The 20,314-nt window shown below is 28.6% G+C and overlaps 1 protein-coding gene across 4 annotated transcripts in view; it reads right to left on the reverse strand.

The window, feature by feature from the left end:
- Positions 1-20,314, reverse strand: part of LOC123306035 (ABC transporter G family member 23) — a 129,207-nt gene that overhangs the window by 1,005 nt on the left and 107,888 nt on the right. For 2 of the 4 annotated variants that reach the window (XM_044887899.1, XM_044887901.1), the window contains exons 2-9: positions 15,176-15,505; positions 2,490-2,804; positions 2,217-2,418; positions 1,809-2,093; positions 1,467-1,487; positions 694-1,243; positions 441-627; positions 286-374 (exon numbers count right to left, since the gene is read on the reverse strand). In XM_044887899.1, the coding sequence (XP_044743834.1) occupies positions 286-374; positions 441-627; positions 694-1,243; positions 1,467-1,487; positions 1,809-2,093; positions 2,217-2,418; positions 2,490-2,804; positions 15,176-15,505 (1,979 nt within the window). Of the gene's footprint in view, positions 1-285; positions 375-440; positions 628-693; positions 1,244-1,466; positions 1,488-1,808; positions 2,094-2,216; positions 2,419-2,489; positions 2,805-15,175; positions 15,506-19,911; positions 20,038-20,314 lie in introns of those variants that run through there. The other 2 variants (XM_044887902.1, XM_044887900.1) reach the window with 2 other exon arrangements.

Consider the following 20,314-nt stretch of genomic DNA (forward strand, 5'->3'; position numbering starts at 1 on the left):
AATATGTCTCATCTTCTGTGGCAATGTTCAACTCTTGTATGAAGAGATGGACTCACTTGAGCCAATCCCTCTTGCTGTTCTTAAACAGCTCTAAATGGTTCGTGGAGTAGTGGCAACGGATCCTTTGGTTTTAATGTGTCCTACCCTAAGACAGCTCTAACTTAACCTAATGAGACTTCGAAAGATCAGGTTAAAAGGAATTCAAAAGAAGCTGATGATGCAATAACAAATTAATGCATTCGAAACAACTCCAGACTTAAAAAAATGTAAAAAAGTTAAACTTACCAGCAACCCAGGAACGATCAAGAAGCCCTTCTGTTCTTTCAATAATTAAGGCTGATGATGTTAGAGCAACAGCTAAGAAGAACACAATACTGCAAGGAAAAACAAATAAACGTTAGTTTCATCTAAAATTCGAAGGATCAAGCTTTTTTACTTACGTTAAAATAACACCAGGTGCAACGAAATCTGTAAACGATGGATCATTCGAACCATAAATAGGGTCCTTAAATTGTATTGGTACATCAGCTAATTTTGGATTCTGGTCACATGTTTCCAACAAATTTTGTGCAAATGATCTGTACGAATATTGCAGATCACGATTTAACATTAACCCAATTTGTTGATCTGAAAATAAAAAAAATCATAAGTTAAGGTATAAAGAGAATATTTGGAGGTTAATTTGATACATACTTGACATATCTAACCATACTCGAATTTCTGATTGATCCAAAGTTTCTTCATCCGCATCTCGACCCAGCACCATTCGAGCGACTAGAGCATCGGTGAAATTTTCAGTAAAGTACAGTGCACCCCACGCTTCACCGGCTCTAACCGCATCCAGCGCTGACTCCGGATCCGGATAAAACCTTTTATTTATCGTATCATTCGATAGATGCGATATATATCGACAACTTAATCGTTTAAAACTACATCCACCTGCAATCGGACAATCTTGATATGTTGCATTTGTATAATTCATTTCCCGATTAACGATAGCCAATTTTAAACCAGTAGGATCACGACCGATAGCCAAACAGAACAATATGACTTGCATTACCGGCAATGCAAATATAAATAACATTACACCAACATTACGCCACATTCGTAGGAAATTTTTGACTAGCAATGCACGAATTTTTCCTTTTGTTGTTATTTGGAAGCAACCGTCACATGAACCACAATCGTCACAATCCACAACAGGTAATTCTGGTTTTGTAACACCCAATGTTTTTCCATTTTGCTAGAGAAAAAATCAAGATTTTCAAATATAGTTTAAGTGGCCCAAATTTTACAAGGACAAAAATTACAAAAAATTGGAATAATTTGGCCACATTAAGTATGGCCACATATTTTTTTAGAGATTTTGTAAAAAATATGCGAAAACAAAATTTTGTTCAAATGACGTGCCTACAATAACTTTGCATGCCTTAATAATCATGCAAAACAACAAACTTTTTACTTACATCCAATGTTTTCCCGGTTTGCTGTGTAAAAAAAATTTAATTATTATTTAATTTGCCAAAATAAAGTTTTGCAGGATCATGAAAATAGGCGGACAAGTTTGTTACAGCATACACTTTTAAGTTTAAATGTTTTGCCAGAGGCGAAACCTAGATTTAAGGAAGGCTTGATAGGCTGAGTTGAGGTACAAAACACTTAAGAAATGGAGCAGAAATGGGTCTCTTTTGGAGAAAAAAAAATTGTTTCAACGCAGAGAAAATCGTCGAATTTTCTGTAAGATCCTGAGACAAAGAAACTTGGGAATATTATGTAGTAAACAAAGGTAGAAAAGTGATACAACTTACATCTAAATGCCCATTGGAATCTTGTATTAAAACTTCTTTACTCTGGTGGAAATTAAGACCAACAACACCACTTTCTTGGGATACATAAACGGGATCATCCTTTTTACCCCAATTTAATGATGCCATACTAATATTATTACTGATATTCAATTCTTGTTGTGTGGTTTGACCTTGCTTCCTGGATAATTTTAAGAATACCTCCTCCAATGATAAACAATTGTACATTGTTAACAGACTATGTGGTGATTCTTCAGCTAAAAGATGTCCACTTCGCATTAAACCAATCTAAAAACAAAACAATCAAAAACTTTATTATTCGCTCCGTGCATGATTTTTATTTCAGGGACATATAAGTCTATGGATTGTATACATATTTGCATATACATCTTTTGTTTTATTAAAACTTACAGTATGTGCTTGGCGGGCTTCTTCGATGTAATGTGTAGTGATGATAACAGTTTTATTGCCATCTTTCGTAATTTGAACTAAATGATTCCATATACTTTGACGTAATAATGGATCGACACCCACAGTTGGTTCATCCAAAATTAATAATTCTGGATCGTGCATTAAAGCAACAGCAAAAGATACTCGCCTTTGTTGACCACCACTAAAAAATTCAAATACAATATTGTAAGATATTTTGAAAATTTTGGCATATAAAATTTAAATTTTTTTTACCTTAAATTTTTAACTAAACGATTTTGACTTGGTAAATCCAAAAAATTTAATAAGAATGTTAAACGATCTTGTATTTCGCCAGTGCTCATGCCAAATATCCAACCAAAGTACATCATCGTTTCCTTTATTGAGAATTCACCATAGAGAGCAATTTCTTGGGGCATGTAACCAACTCGTTTACCTGGGACACCAGAACCTTTGGTACCAGGTTTTCCTCCTAATACCCATATTTCACCTGTGTTTAATCGCCGTCGACCCACAATACATGATAGTAATGTTGTTTTACCACAACCTGATGCACCCAACAGGCCATAACTGTAAATATAAGTAAACAAATATTAAAAATTGGATTATTCAGACTTAAATTGCGTTTCTTCTAGGAGGAAGTTTTAATTTTTGAATAAATATGGAAAACTTTCGTTTTTTATTTCAATGTTATGGAACGAAAACTCAGAATAGGAATAGGTTTTATAAACTCAGTCTCAGTGCGGAGAAATTGGAAGATTTAAAAAAATTTAATCAAAATGAAAAATAATCTTTGGTACTCTCAATAATCAAAGAATATGAAAAGAAGACAAACAAAATACGATATAGAAAGCTCACAGCAGATGAATCTGCCGAAGATATTATTCTTCATTATATGGTCAGGAAACATTTAGAAACAGTATATCTAGTAATTATAGCCAAACTTTTGATTAAACTTCAAAAGAGGTGAGAATTGCACTGCAATTTTTAAAGTAAATTTTCGTTTCTAGATTTGATCAATTTGAACGTTGAAGAAAATCAAAATAGCGAATAGAGAAAATAGGTAGAAAGTAACTCTGCATGTATGTATGTTACACAATTACGCCTAAACTATTGAACCGTTTTAAATGAAATTTGGTCATTTCAGGACATAGGCTACTTTTTAATGTGAAAAAAAAAGCTGTAAAGGGTTGAAATAAGGGTTGGAAGGGGTGTGCTTCAAAAACTTAAATAGCTCTACATAGATTAAGCTTAAATTTTGATACGATATACAACCAGCTTCAAGGATTGCTTTTATCAAGGATTGTTTTTATCGAATATTTCAAATATACCCAAGTGGGGTATCAAATAAAAGAGCATGACGTGTACATTACAAAACTGTTTCCTTCTGCAAGTGGATATGGGGGGAGGTGATGCAAGTGGGTATGTTTCCAAGCAAAAGGGGGTGTGTTTCCAAGCAAAGTTCACAGCTGGTTTTCAGTATAAAATAATCTATTTAAATTGAACATTGCATAAGAATTAGGACGTTCTTAAGAAGTTTAGTTAAAAAGTAATTTATGAAAAAAATGAAGACAAAAATGTAATCAGCCAATGATGCGGTTTTTTTTTAAGTCGGAAATAAAAATGAACAAACAAAAAGCCACCAATTCAATATTATTATATTCAATCAATATGTTATTAACTAGATTCTATTCAATAATAATTATAATAAAAATATTTATTATGTATATATAAATATTTTTTTTAAATATAAATTAATTTATTGATGTAATAGAGAAAGTGTATTCTGTGGTATGTATATGTGTGTAATGTTTGTATGTATATAATATGTATGTATGTAGGGGACGGTTGTCTAGGTCAGTCCGCCATCGAAGCAGACCCACCACAATTTTATATTTTTTGATAATCTTTGTGGAATTTGTTTCTTTATATATTTTTCCTACTGTTTTCTAGCCATAAAATAATTAGAAAGTCTTTTTAATCAAAACATATGCTTTGCAATCAATGACAAACAAATAAAAAGATTAAAAAATTTATAATTCGGTCATTAAAATGTAATAAAAATAAGGAATCATCATGAAAAGTGTTGTGAGTGTAAAGTTGGGTTTATTTTTGAAATTATGCCAGACGAGTAATTCAATTTCATATCATGTTCGGAATATGGAACAAATTGGAAAAGTCTTGCTTGCATTGTCTTTATATACGATGTATATATGACATATATCAACGTATACTAAGTTTGTAACGCTTAAAAATATTGATGCTACGAACAAAATTTTGGTATATTTCTCAAAAATGAAAAAAAATGCTGTAACTTTTATAGCATACTCAAGACGTAAAAACTGAGGTTGAGTTTGTAAATGAGCTACTTTGGGTCAATATCTTTAGATCGAAAAAGATCGAGAGACACATGATTAGGTCGTAAAACTGTCATAAGTTTGCGGCGATATTTGGGAAAATAATTCAAAATATTGGAAATATTAAGTTTCTATTTAATTTAATTTATTTTTCATAGCATTTTCAATTCTTTTAGCATGTATTTCATAGATAGTGAATTATCTTTATTGAGAAGGTCCAACATCGACTAAATTTTTCAAGTATAATAATTTAAATAATAAAAATAATATTTTTGCCTCATTACTCACATCTTTGTGATCATGTGCTTGGTTTTTCAAAATTAATTTTTAAATGAAAGCTATGAACATTAGACACGAACATGGGCAACCTTGACAACATTCTCATATGTATGTTCATTGCTTAACTTTTAGCAGCAGCATAACACATTAGGATGAGAAATTTTCATATTCAATAAATAGGAAGTAATATCATTTACATATTTTTTTAAATAAACAAATATTACATTATTATTTATTTTATTTTATTTATTTATAACTTTTATGATACAACAGGAATTCTGTCTGTCAATTGATGTGTTGAATGATTTTTTAATATATATTTATTAAAAAGATTTTCTTAATTAAAAGTCATCTTTTGATGTTGTCTTGTTTTACTTTGATATTTATAATTAATATATTTCGGTAACAATTCTTTTTGTTCTATGTCTGTCAATCTATGAATTGACTAAAAAACTAAAAAAGGTACTTTAGCTGTCTAATTTAGAACAGAGTGACTAAAAAAAAAACAAGAGAAATGGGAAAAATTATCAGGGAATTTGATTGACTGGTAATTATCGTGAAAAATTAGGACATCTATAGAAGAAGGTATCAACAACTTTTGAAAACTGCCCAATCGCTTACCTAATGCCACCACATGGAAGAATGATAAAATAATAATGTCGCTCAACTGGCTTTCACTATACCATAATGTAATTTTCCATAGAAACAAGCCGAAAAATGTGAATTTAGCGTGATTCTGATTGACTCATAGTCTCAACGGGTGTAAATACGTCACAACAAATAACAAGCTGTTTTTTTTATTCAAAAATATAGCTATTTTTTATTATTAATTAATAAAAAATGGAATTATTAATTTAAAAAAAAAATTACTTAAATATACTTAAGATGAATTAATGCAAGTTCTCTTATCTACTTAAGAAATGAAAGTAAAATAAAAACATAATTTGTCTAAGATCTGGAAGAAATGAAATAAGCATGATAAGTCCCTTATTTTAAAGAATTAGAAGTAAAATATTTTATATTATTTTTTAAAATATATAAAAAAAAAAGAATTTTTTAATGAAATAAAATGTATATAAAAAAAATTTTAAATATCTTCCTTCAAATCTATTGAAGAAACGTGAACAACCATTAATTTTTTTTAAAATAAAAATTACAAGATTTACGATATATTTATAGATACGTGTAGATAATTTCATTCCATTAATGATGACCTTTGAGTATTTTTTTCTATTCTTTTCAAGGGTATTAAATTATGACAAACATATTACATGTATGTAACTTGACGTCAATAAAATCATAATAGAAATTGTTAATGTAGAAAGATATCTGTATAAACCATTGACCACCCATGATTTAAATATTAATAAAATATTTTCGTCGAAAACAAAAAATTAATAAAAATCTAATTATAGTTATAATTAATCGTGTGTATTATTGTCATGACCGTCTATGTCACAGTTTAATGATTTTAATCAATAGATTTATGTTCCGGTGATATTTTGGGTTCTTTTTAAAATAAAAATAAAAATCTATTATATATATATTTCTTGTGTGTAGATGTTAGTCACTGAACTCCTCCTAAACGGTTGGACCGATTTTGATGATATTTTTTTGTGTGTGTTCAAGCGGATCCGATAATGGTTTAGATTCACAATTCGGTCCACTTCAGACCAAAATTTCATTAAATGGTGGGAGCGCATTTAAATAATATATTTCTGTCAAATAAATAGAAGTAAAATTTGGATTTAGCGGGATGGGATGGGGTTTAGTGAAATGGGTTTAGTGGGCAGGCTAAGCATAGTATAGGTATTAATGAATTGGAGTTACTTTTCCACAGAACAACGTCGATAGTAAATTATAAAAATGCACAAAAATAAATAATTTATAAACATGCGTAAATTAAGAAACTGTCTGCAATATACATTGTAAATAATCTTTCAACTAGGATTTAGCAATGGTAGGAATAACCATTTAATAATAATTCTGTATAAATTTACTCACACAAAATTATAAGGTATCCGTTTTTACAGTTGCACATTGCAACTGCAATTGTTAGAATACAAATTTGGTGAGAATTTCCAGAATTAAGTTTAAATCTGTACCAATAATTCAAGGAATAACCTCGTACGCATTGATTTATTTACAGTTTTATTATTTTATATGTAAATCACGAATACCTACTTTTTTTTAAAAATAATTCTTGAATAATTTTTAACATTTGTTTGATTTACAGTTTTGTCTGATTTTAAATATTGTTTATAAGTAAATTGTTCAATTGGCTTATGTCAACGAATTAAATAATTAAGGGCGGTGTCTTGGAATAATTTTAATTTTTATGCATTTTATGAAGTTTTTATGGTTTGACAATGGATTTTGAATATTAGGGTGATTTTGATAAACTTTCAATTACGATCTAACACTTGGTTCTAGTTCCTAGCACGTTTTAAGAATCGTGCGAGGTTTCGGTGTGTTGCTCTATTCTAAAATACACAATGACAAAACTCAACTGTACAAAATACAACAAAACCTAATATAATTAGGTAAAATCGATGATTTTTTTCGTATTTCTTAACCTAAATATGAAAATACCGTAAAAGATGTGACAAAAAGTGAAATTAAAATTAAAATCGTCTAAGAAATACGAAAGATATAAGCATTTAAACTACCAATTAGATGGACAAAGAGATTAGACATAGCATTTGACGTCATATCTATACCTACTATGATTGCTATAAGAACTTCGTGATAAATTCTGTTTGGCTAGAAAAAGATACAAACAAATCTTTGACGACTTTTATCTTGGTTTTTTTGTATAGTTATTCGAAAAATAATTTTTCTTTAATGTTTGTTCCATGACTGAGCTTTTATAAAAACGAAAAAAAAAACAGTCAGTCATGCAGACTGTCGACGACATTGAAAACTTAAAACTTTGAAATAACTGTGCTTTTTTTAAAAATGTTTTAATTTATTTTAATATGAATAGTTAAAATTTCATCATTTGTAAATTGAAATTATTAACGTGTGTATAAAAAACCTATTAAAAAACAAATCATAAAATTAATCAAGTTACCAAATATCAGAATCACTTAATTAATAGTTAATTATACAGCTTTAATTATTATAACATAGATGTCGTTTTTTCGATTGAAAAAAGTATTAGTTTCCTAGGTTACGATGTTATATCTGTAGCCTATATTCATAGCATGTTGATGACGCGAGAGATTTTACCAAATATTATTTATTATACATATGCTACATAGAGTTTAACATTTTCTCTAGCATTAAAATTTATAGAACTGAAGTTCAGAAAATGGGCCAAAGTTTTGAACATAAAAATTCTTTAACAATTCATCATCGAATTTTTGGGTGAAAGACATCACCTCTATTAGGCATAATTCGATATAAAAATTAAAACAAAAGGACAAAAATTTTTTAAAAATGACGTGTCTTCTTACAATACTACAAAAAAGCCATTAGGTATGAATCAAAACTATATGTTGACCTCCCAAGAAAACACTACGAAGTAATATTTTGTTTGTTTGTTTCTTTAATGAATGTAATTTATATTCGTATGACTATGTATCCAAGTAATTACCAATATATTTAATGTACATATCCATTGCGGACAGGCCACCCATATATTTGGATATAAAAATTGCCAAGGTTAAATACGATTACACATCTATTTCAAACACACATTCATGTGTGTTATTGTCCTGTGTGGTTTTTTTTTTTATTCGTGGTTTATATTTATGTTTTGTTTTGATAACGAATCGTGAAATAATTTTTATTAATCATAATATTGAATATTTTTAGGTACAGAGCCACGTGTAGAATTTGATTTCTGAATGGCTTGAAATTTAAGAGCTTGCTGTCAAGATAATGTTTAACAACTTTTTCCTTTACGATATCATTCATGCATTCCGTGCAATTACATTCAAGTGGTCTCCTTTAGTTCAAATTAGCTAAAATTCAATATGGAATAGGGGATAGTCGAGTTGGCCATATGCCTAATGTCGAATGGGCCATATTATCCATAAAATGTAAAACTAGATTTGATACCATGACAAAATTTGAAAGAGAAATTAAAATTGTAGTATTACATCCAAAGATTGCCAATCCCCTTTTAGCAAACAAAGTTTAATATTCAATCTCTATGGCGATACCCATGTATGACGTGACTAGTAGTTATCTTACTCTTTGAAATTAGGAATTTTTAACGTTTGCATCAGTTTTATATTCGTGAAGGGAGAACTCTTCATCTGAAGTGATTAAAAAATTTTGTCGATCCAATATTGCGATTTGGAGGGGATTCACAAGGGAAAACCGCTCCTTTTGACATTTTTATGACTGTGCACATTTGCCTATCTGGAAATTGGTGTGCAGGTTAGGTTAGTGTCAAGGATGTACCTTTCGGGAGTGTTGAACTTCTCTTCTCCCATTTTAATACAAAAAAATCATTTTTTTCGCTGCTCTTAAGCATACTTCCAGCTCCTCTAAGATCTCTAAATTGGGCTAGACAGTTGAAAATTGATATACAAGTTCAGTGAATATCAATGGTGTGGCCTTTGGGAGTGGAAACTTCCCAGCATATCTTTCCCCTTTTTGATACCACAAAATGACCAAATCATGTTTTTCGGGGGCTTTAAACGGCTACAGTCCCGGCTAAATCCTCTTAGCAAATCCCTTAAAATAAGTTACCCATTGATTTTCCACCAAGCCGTCTAAATTCCACTAAATTTAGGGAAAAATTCCCTAACCTGGCAACATTGTGAATCTCAAACAGCCTCTACATCTGGCCCCAGACCTATATCTCGTTTTCGTATTCAAAACATTACAGGTAGAATAAAGATGTTTTTGTCACCTGATGTAAATATGGACGGTAAAGTTTATAAATAGAATTTATTACTTATTTTTAGAATCAATAAAAATAAATTGATTTTGTTGATCGATGGCATAAGAATTATTCATAAATTTGTTTGTTTGTTTTTTGTGACATGTAATTAGACTTTAAATATCTTTCTACATGACTTTTACAACCCAATCAGAATGATGCATTGTAATTGATTTATTTGCTAATTTTAATTGATTTATTTTTGAGAAATAACATACTTTGTTCCGAGAATTCATGTAAATACCAATCTAATGAATTATTATTGTTTTCAAGTTGACACATCATTATTTAAATAGCAAACCTTATTTGAAGAGGTCAAGGAAAAAACCATGACAGTCAGTCACTATTGTTTCATTTTGAGGAAAATTAATTTTAAAACTATTGAATTTTGTCAAATGGATGGAGCTTTAAAAAAAAGAAAAAATATTTTTGGAAAGACAAGTTTATATTCTACTAAAAAGTAGAAAATAATTATTTTTATGGTTCACTCATACGAGACTGTAAAGTCGTATTCATGCTCAAGCTTTTAAATGTATGAGTGATTTATAGAAAGAATTATTTTCTACTTTCTAGTAGGTGCAATAAAAGCTTTCCCTTTAAAAAGTATTCTTTATTTAAAACTATCAAAGTTATGTATATAAAAAATGGTGGAAGCGGTGGGAAAATTAAGTCATGTTAACCATAAAAATGCATTGTCATCTGATTTACATATGTTACTCGTATTTTTTTCAACATACCAACATATTCCGCCATCTTGAGTGATTCGCCGTATTGGATTTAGAATGACGTCATTTAGCTAACTATGCGCTATCATCAAAGCTTAAAGTGTATGCAAAAATTCCGCTCAATAAATTGAGGATAACTGCTTTAAAATTAAAGTAAGATTTATCCTGAAGAGACATACATTTATACATACAAACATTGCAAGTTAAATAAAAGCTTTTAAAAATTAGGAAATTTTCCTTTGGAAATGCGTTTTATTTATTGATTACACTTCAATTTAATTTTGCAATTAATGGATATTCTCTTCAACCAAATTATTAATAAAAATTAATTAAAGGAAATTAATTATATTTTCGAAATTATATAGTCAGAAAAATTAATAAAATAATTGCAAGCAAAAAAAGTACCTTTACCATACCATTAATTTTCCGATATGAAATACTGCAAAAAAATTAGCTAATATTGACGTCAACAATCATAAATCAATTTTAATAATTAATTTTGAAATATTAAATAATTTACGAAATTCTTCAACTCATTTAGATAAGAAAAAAAAAAGTGTAATTTTATGAAGAAAAAATATTTCATACTCGATATCCCTGACCAAAGCTAATATTCAAAACCATGATTTGATTTGCTGTTATAATATTTATACACAGAGGTTGACCTCGATCAAAGGTTAGTTTTACTCGAGAGAAAAAATTTTTATACTGTACAAACAAATTTTATAGCACCTTAAACTAAACACTCTGAATCCTCGACTTTGCATCTAATTATAAAATTATAAGATATGTCACATAATAATAAATTTCCATGTAATCAACTCAAAAAGATACTTATACAAGGTGCATTTTTTAGCATCACCTAGTGTTTTTTTTACGCAAACGAGCCAATTTTTATTAATCTCATTTGTAAAGTTAAAAGAAAATTTTTAAGTTTTGGGTAATAACACTAGAGTCAATTTCCACATGAGTTTTCTAGACATATTTATTATAGACAAATATGAACTATGTGCCAATTTAAATCGGAAGAAATTTGGATACTCTTTCAAACCTAAATTTATCAGAATACCTATAATCTAGAGTTATTCGACTCATCGCTAGATTTTTCAAAGCTATAAATTTTTTTTTTGCTGTATTGTATAATTAACACAAGGTATAATAAAATATTCGCGATTATATCAGTTTTATAGATCACAAATTCGAAGAAATAATTAAGTATCTGACAAGGGACAAAGTTTCTAAATAAATATAATTTTATAAGAAATATTCCTTGAACTGCTTGGATAAACCACAAAACATATACACCTTTTTTTTTTTAAATATAGAGGTTACAATTTTTAGCCTTGATTTCAATATTATTAAAAAAACAGGTATTTCTCCAATATTTGGACAATTTTTATTCTAAAGGGGGTGTTTGTCAATGCTAACAACTTTTTGCAGAATTTTTTAAGAAAATTAGTTTTATATTTATTTTTGATCGCAAAATTTTTAATTATTTAAAAATAACTATAAAAATAAATTGATTTTTTCAACAGTTTAAAAGAAATTTTTAGTCAATATATTTACCGAATTGTTTTTTATTGATTGCTTAATTGCTATCTACTTAGGTACTATTTTCAATTAGTAATTATACTTAAGACATTTTTATAAGTAATTTTTTTTCTTAATTATTTTTTTTATTGCTAATTGAAATTAATTAGTCATACTTTAATAATGTTAAAAAGTGGAAATAAAATGTATATTTAAAAAGTTTTTTTCATGAAATATACCTTTTTAACAAACTTCAAAAAAATACGCAAAATAATCTTATTTTGAAACTTTATTAATAAATGTTTGATTATGATTTTCTTGATTTGGTTCCAGATTGCTTTTTAATCGGATGAAAGAATTTCAAAATACTGTTTGAAACAGAATTCAAGCGAAAAATACATAATTTTACGAGAAGTGATACTAGTGATGAAAGTTTTTCTCCTATGTGATATTAGTGATGAAAGCTTTTTGCCGAATCAAATATTTTGATGTTGTTGTTTGAAAACGTGTGATTCATCGTACAAGATATGTGAACCATGAAACAACACCCCTAGGGCCACCCCCTATGTATCTAGGATCAATCCCCTTGATTGAACTTGAAGGCATTTCCTGCAACATGGAATCTTTACAGTTCTTTGTAAAAATTCCATGTGTAAATAAACGTGTAAATAAATGACAATAAAAGTAAAGTGTTTGGCTTTAAAAAGCAAAAATTTTGTTTCTATTTTACTTGAAAACAAATGTAAATTGACACACATTACTCAACTACACGTTCATAAGAATAGGATGAGAATTTTGGGGCAATTTCGTAAATACCTTTAACAATTAATTACGAAAATATCGCTTCAATTCCTGTAGCTGCGGCACTGATATGAATCAGTTTTGATTTAATGTACCTACTTAAATGTAAAATTTATTGTGAGGAAATAGTAAAAATACTTTTAAAAATAACAATATAACCTATTAACTTTTACGATGGCAATTAAGATAATAAAAATTTAAATTTACATAAATCGTTTTGGATAATTTTGATTTTATTACCATGATTCTATTATATCAAAATATTGTTACATGATTTTCCTCAAAAGGTCAGAACAAATTCTATACAGGCGTGGATAACAAATTCTATACGTTTTTATAAGTACCCTGTCCAAGTTTTTGAACCTATTTTTTAGGTATGGTGTTATTCTACCAGTTGTTGTAAATTTTGGCCTAGAAGGCCCAAAAACTCCACAATATACTCCTATAAATCCCCGGGCCAAACTTTTTAAATTATCTTTTAGGTATGGTTTTAGTAATATGTATTCTGGCAGTTGTTGGCAATTCCGCAATATACTCCCAAAAAACAGTATCAGTGTAATACATAAAAAACAAATGAGTTATTTGTTTATTTTCTGAGAAAAATCAAATTTTGATAAGAAAATTTGCGTCCTTCAGGTGTGTGTTCTAAATTTAAGGAAATTATACTTTAATTGTGGATATGTAAGCTAGATAGCTCAATTGGCGCAAATTATCAATTATCGTTTTCGATATATTGTAACGGCTGACGGACTGAATCTCGGACTAAATTCTTGACACTCCTAGAATCTACAGCTGTGGGTTTTATTTTATTTTTTTTAAAATTAAATAAATTTAAATCTATTAATTTTGAAAGTTTTATTAGATAAATGCGAATATGTGATGATTCTTAAATTATATTTGTTCAAAATTGATTTAGTGTAAATATTGCAAAAAGAACATATTAATTTTTATTACAAAATTTTTATAGCACCACACAAAGTACAAGTGAAATTAAATGATTCAATGACGATATAATTATATAAAAAAATTTATCTGACGTAAATCTATTAGCAATCACGTGATTAATCAATTTTTCCAAAACGTTTAGCGTTAAAAATTCTTCGAAACTTGGTAAGTGCAAAAAAAGATTACTCATTATTAAATATCTCAATTGATATAACTTTGAAAAGTCTGAAGAGATATTATGAGGTAATTTCGAGCAAACACAAGTAAGAATATAAAGAGATCTAAATTCAATTTTCTATGTTAGAAACTCTGTAAATTAGAGCGTTGTGAATACTTTCGCTTGTTTCAAACGACAAATACTACCTTTAAATATTCCATTTACGATATGAATTGTTTAACTAACGCTCAACGCACAAATTATTCACTTATTTTACAGAAATAACCATTTTGTAAAAATTATGTATAGGCTTTAAGAGATGATTATAGCCAATTAAAACATCCTGGTGAGCAAAAAATTCGCATCATTGTGCAAAAATTCGATAAAACTGTAAGCATTGCAGATAGATTAAGGCGTGTATATCATCGTAGCGTGCGTTCAGCCAAGAATGCGCTATTAGATTTTGTGGGGGTTTTCTTTCGTGTCTATATCAACAAATCTGCAACGTTGGAGGACCTAAAAGCTTACATCCGCACAAGTTAGAACTCCCCGAAACTTGGAAATCATCTCAAATGAATCAATACGGTAGTTGCCTGATGTCGAATTTGTCATATTACCCATAAAAATGTTAAACTTGAAAGTGAAATTAAAATTGATTAAAAAACGAAGCAGTGATAAGCAATCAAAGATTGTATTCAACTCGTTGTAGATTACATATTCTAGACAGTTCTAAATCTCTGTCTACGTCCACTAAAAAAACTAGGACTGTCTTAGTCTGATTCCCGAAAACAGTTTACTTAGGATGTGATGGATACTGACTTAAGAATTTGTCTGCAAATCAATAACGCGTGTTAAGGTTGATTACGCTGCAGAAGGTCATAATAAACATGTTAGCGTCCGTCCATCAATGCTTATATCTTTCGTTTTTTGAATTCCATCTACAACACTATTGTTTTAGCTCACCAGAAAACGCTGAAATACTCAAATTTCGAGGATTCTTCAAAGTTTAACAATTTAATTTAACACTATTAAATTTTTTTAAAATGTTGCAAATCAATCTCTTGTAAGGAATATTTTCTAATACACGCAGGATTGGAGATTTTTGGAAAGCTAGTAAAACCAGTATTGAACTACTTAATTGTCCTAAGATTTATTTACTGAGACTAGTTTCGGTGAAAGTGGAACGAGGAAGGGGGGGAGGGTAGAATTGGTTTCAAGAAATATAGTTAAAATAAATTGAATTGACTTACATTGTGCCTTTTCCAACAGTCATATTTAAATTACTAAGTACATGATTTGGATTTTTATTGGAACCATAATGTTTGAATGCATGCCGTACACAAACGGCTTGCTGTCGTTTCGTCCATAATGTCGATTGTTGTGTTTGTAATTGATGGTGTGCTTGTTGTTGTTGGAGTGTTTGTGTTTGTTGTGGAGATCGATTTGTGTCAACCATGGCTGACACTGTTGTGACTTGTGTCAGACCACCATCATTCTCGTCGTGTTGATGATGATCTGGTGTTCCACCGCCATCACCAATTGTACCATTTGCTTCCATTGAGCCACTATTATTCACTTCACTGTAACCCAAGAAAAATCTATAATTAATTAACTTTACGTTATGATTATATATTTTTAATATTGTCTCAAATATTTATGGTGTGAGAGAGATAATCCAATGTAAATACTAAAATAGCATGTTCTCTTTGGCTTAGGTTAAACAAATAGACTGCGAGCCTACAATGAAATAGAATAATCTTGTTGTTTGCCTTTCAGAGAATCAATCAGTTTGTTACTAAAGAAAATTAAGCCTTTAATCGTGGTCTTAGTTTTATTGTAATGGAAATCGAACTTTTTTTGTTCTTGTTATGTTATGACACTTTTTTTTCTTACCATATACAGACTTGCTACAAATGACTCATTAAATTTTGAAGCCGTATAGCTCTAAAACTATAAGCCCTGTCTAATTGTATCTTTTACCACAAGCAACCGAAAAATGTATAAAATACAGTCTGCCATTCATTTTAATAAAAAGCAGGACTAGGACTGTTCACTACACCAAAAATTTATTGGTATATGGTTTTCTCGAGCACAAACTTTAAGATAAAATATATGTTTTTCTAACTAATATTGGTTATTTTAAAGTTTGTACAAGAGAAAACTGTCTACCAATAAATTTTTAGGATATTAAACAGTCTTGTTTTTTATTCAAATGAATGGCAGACTGTAAAAAGTTATTCACTTTTTGTTATGGATGTTATTTTATATATTTTTCTGTTGCTTTTAGCTGAATATATATCCTCAGGGATTGGCAGACTGTAAAAAATTGACGATTTTCTTTTGTCTCTAGCTGACAGTAAAGAGAGTTGTAAAGAAAAAGCTGCGGGATACCAAGAGCTGTAGTTGAAACAATGGAGTGGTCAACTATAGCATAGGGTTGCCTGTAGCTTTTTCGATAACCAGGAGCTCCGATTTTGAAGGGTTCATCTAATTAATTCGATCTTCTGATGTTGCAAGTTTGCAACACTGATTTCTATTGAATATTTGACACTTTTCATATCCTCATTCTGTCACTCGATGATGAGGAATTCTGTAATGACAAAAAAAAACTTGAGGCTTTAAAATGTGTTGAATCATTTGATCAATCAAACAGCGTTAGAAAAGTGTCATATTTTAAAGAAATACATGAATTTTTTTGATTGCAAATACTTTAATTTTCTTGATTACCAAACTTACTTTATTTTCCAAAAGGCAGATACTTACAGTCTTAACCAATCAGATAGTATGAAGATAAAAATAAATTAAAAATGAACCCATATGTTTAACAAAGTACATTTCCTCATTTTTTTATTGTTCTAATAATATTTGAAATTTTACAGACATAATAAATTACAGTAGGATGTTTACCGAGAAATATCAAAGATAAGATTTATTACGGTTTGAATTATGTTTTAAAACATATCCACCAAAATAAAACTACAAATAAATTTTTAAGTTTGTAATTTTCTATGGCGTTTAATATTTCCCTCGTGATCACTTTTATAATAATAATTTTCATTTTCAATAAATTGTCGTTTATATTTTAAGACGTAGTAATTTTTTTTTATTGACTTTGAAATAAAAACACTAATCTATAGAAAAAAATATTGATCTTCCGTCTGCTATAAAAATATACCTTTCTTGTTATATGATACAAAAATTTATTTTTTCCTTATCGCCCCGTTAGTAAAATATCAAACACAATGAGTTTTCAAACTTATCACATATAAATAATATAATAATTAAACAAGAAAATTTTTTAAATTAAATGTAGACGATTAAATTATATGAAACGAAAACCAAAAAATATACAATAATTGTACGAGGTAACTTTATATTTTGGAAAAAATTGGCTTGGAACTAATTTCTATTTAATATAAATTTTCCAATACTAAATGAAATATTTGACACAAGTTTTGCTTGGCGTTAGTATTGACCTTCGTTGGTAGTAGCCGGTAAGAATAAGTTTTTTTGAAAAGTTTTCATCAAAATCTATCAAATTGATTTTAAACTAAATATATTTAAGGAGATATGCTAGGATTGTATAATACAAGGGATTTCGATAAAACTTTAAAAATATATTTTTTGATTAACAATGTTTCCAAAAATCACAAAAAATTTCTAGGTCATCGGACTTTTTATTATTATTTTATCGTTCAAAGTTGACTGAAAAAATAATGAATCATAAAGGTTATCCTTTTCAATAAGATATTTCTATATCAAAATATCTAGAGAGTGTGATAAAAAAGCTATCTAAAATATTTAGACAATCTTGTAGTTTATAATAATACCATAAAAATATAAGGTTGTTGATGACAAAACAACAATTTTAATTTAATCGAAGATCCATCATTTGATGAACAGAGACGACCTTAGTTAAAGTATTGATGATTGAAGAGCAATATCTATATTATCAAATTTATAAGCATCACTTGCGCACAATATTTTATACATAGATATTTTGTATAGTTACGTGGTATTGTAAAGTCAAAAATAACTCATTACTTCACTGCAAAGCATGTATTTAGTTGATATGTATGTACCGTGCAATAGACCAAAACTTTTTTATAATACTGTAGGTTTACAATCACCTTAAATATACATGGATGAAATTTTTTATGCTTTTTGATAATTTTAATTCCGTAAATTGTAATTTGAATAAAAGAAGAACTTGAGCTTTTAAAAAGTAAAACGGCGTATCATAATCTATAACAATTAAAAAATTTATCATATTTCTACAATCTCCCAAGTTAAAAGAGAATTATTGAAAATAAAAATTTTAAATAAATGTGAAATTTAGCACAAAATTTTTAATCACAAAGTGCAAGGTTATTCAGTCTTTTTTTTTTTTTGAAAAAATTTCATATTGTTACATTCAAGGATATCCTGCGTATATATTTTAAAAATTACGGATGACATTTCAAAAAAAAGAAATGATATCAAGGTTTTCTCGTAATAATTTATGGTCCCAAAAAATTTTTACACGGAAATATTTTCTCTTAATTAATTCGCAAAATCATTAGAAACCTTGTACACACATAAAATAGAATTTTTTTATTTATTGAGGTCTTTACATCCTTTGACCTTACGTAGGTATGTAATATGAATCATGTATGTAACTTGTAGAAAATGAACTTTTTAGGAGGAACTCGAGGTAATTTTATAGTAATAAAAATCATAATTTATTACATCATTTTTTGTTAGAACTGCAAATTCCAAAGAGCAGTTTTTTCAATCAATTTCAAGCAAAACATCGATCCTCACTAAGTGTGAGTAGGTTGATGTCAGCTAATATTATGCCGTGACTAGTTCCTTAGAGTAGGTTGAGATGACGCATTTGTCCCTCTTTTTGATGGCATACTTTAGAGTTTAGACTATGAAAAACTTTAGCTTTGAGGTAAAATGCCCGCTAGAGTCAACGAAGTTAACGAATGCAAATGTGTTAATAAAAGTATGCTCTATTTTCTGCCTATTCTACTTTGGTGATTTTGTCTAGATTATGGTTTGAGTCTATATGATTCTAATGGAAGCCTTAAAAAATGAGCACTTTCAGGTAGTACGAACGCCAAGGTTAGATTAGTTTATAGCATTCAGTACATTTATATGAAGTAAACTAAATTTGTGACATATTAGCTGCATTCAGTTGATTTGAACCATACTGATTGGAAAGATAGTACTGGTACCTCATTTAGAGGTTGTCTCAAAATTAACGCAATATATGAATGTTTGCCCATTTGCGTGGTAAAGTGTTGAAAAAATGACAAAGCCAAGACAAACTGAGAGCTTAGGATTTTTTTAAATAGACAGCTAGCAAAAAAATAATACGTTTTCACTGTTGGGCAAGGTTATGAAAATAATCGAGTTTAAGCAGCTACATCTTGCGATTTTTGTATAAACTATGGTTGAAATCGTAAAACCATGGTATACCACACAAATCATGGAGTTTAACATTATTAGACTTTTCCATGGAGTTTTTTGAAGTCTGAGGTTTCTGACAACAAGTCTGTGATTACTCACACCTCGAGAGAGCAAATTCAGATCTGTATCACCACTATTCAGCTGCATTAATGCAAAATGGTTAAAGAAAATTTCGACAAAAGAACTTTTTTATGCCATCAAGATCCTTAAATTTTACCTGATGTAGGTGCTACAAATTTTAGCGGATATGCTATTGTATACATAACCATAGAATGCAAACTTTATGAACTATTAAAAAATTTACAATTTTTAATTAAAATTTTTTTTCAATAAAAATTATTTCTTGCGTTAATTTTGAGACATCTTTTATTTTAAAGAAAACATTGATTATCATATATTTTGGGCTGATGTTACTAGCACTGTTTTAATCCATCGCTCGGTAAATTAACCGAGCGTTAACCTCAGCTAAATGCAGTTATTGTCAAAAATTTATAATAAAAAAAATTAAATATTTTAACTATGTACTTACATAAATATTAGACAAAAAACCGTTTAAATAATCTATCATACAATTTTGTAGAAAAAATCATCTCAGAAACAACATAATTTGCATTTTTATAAGAATAAGTAAAAACCACTAAAAATATTGTGTTTTAATTTAAAACCAGCAAAAATTTTAATAACTTGTTTTTAACTAGCTTTTTGAAACAAAAATAAATAAATATTTTTGTATCAAAAATATTAAAAAAAAAAACTTTCACTATTTTTAGACAAAAATAAATTATTTATTATTTAATAACAATAATTTAAAAAAAAAAATTTAGACCATTCAACTGTTGTTGTTTGGTGCAAAAAAAATTAAATGACTATTTTTTTTTAATATGTTGAGTCTGATCCGTTGTGTGTTTTGTGAGATACATCAATTCAATTCG

Source organism: Chrysoperla carnea, chromosome 1 (genome assembly GCF_905475395.1).
Source record: "Chrysoperla carnea chromosome 1, inChrCarn1.1, whole genome shotgun sequence".
Taxonomy (NCBI): domain Eukaryota; kingdom Metazoa; phylum Arthropoda; class Insecta; order Neuroptera; family Chrysopidae; genus Chrysoperla; species Chrysoperla carnea.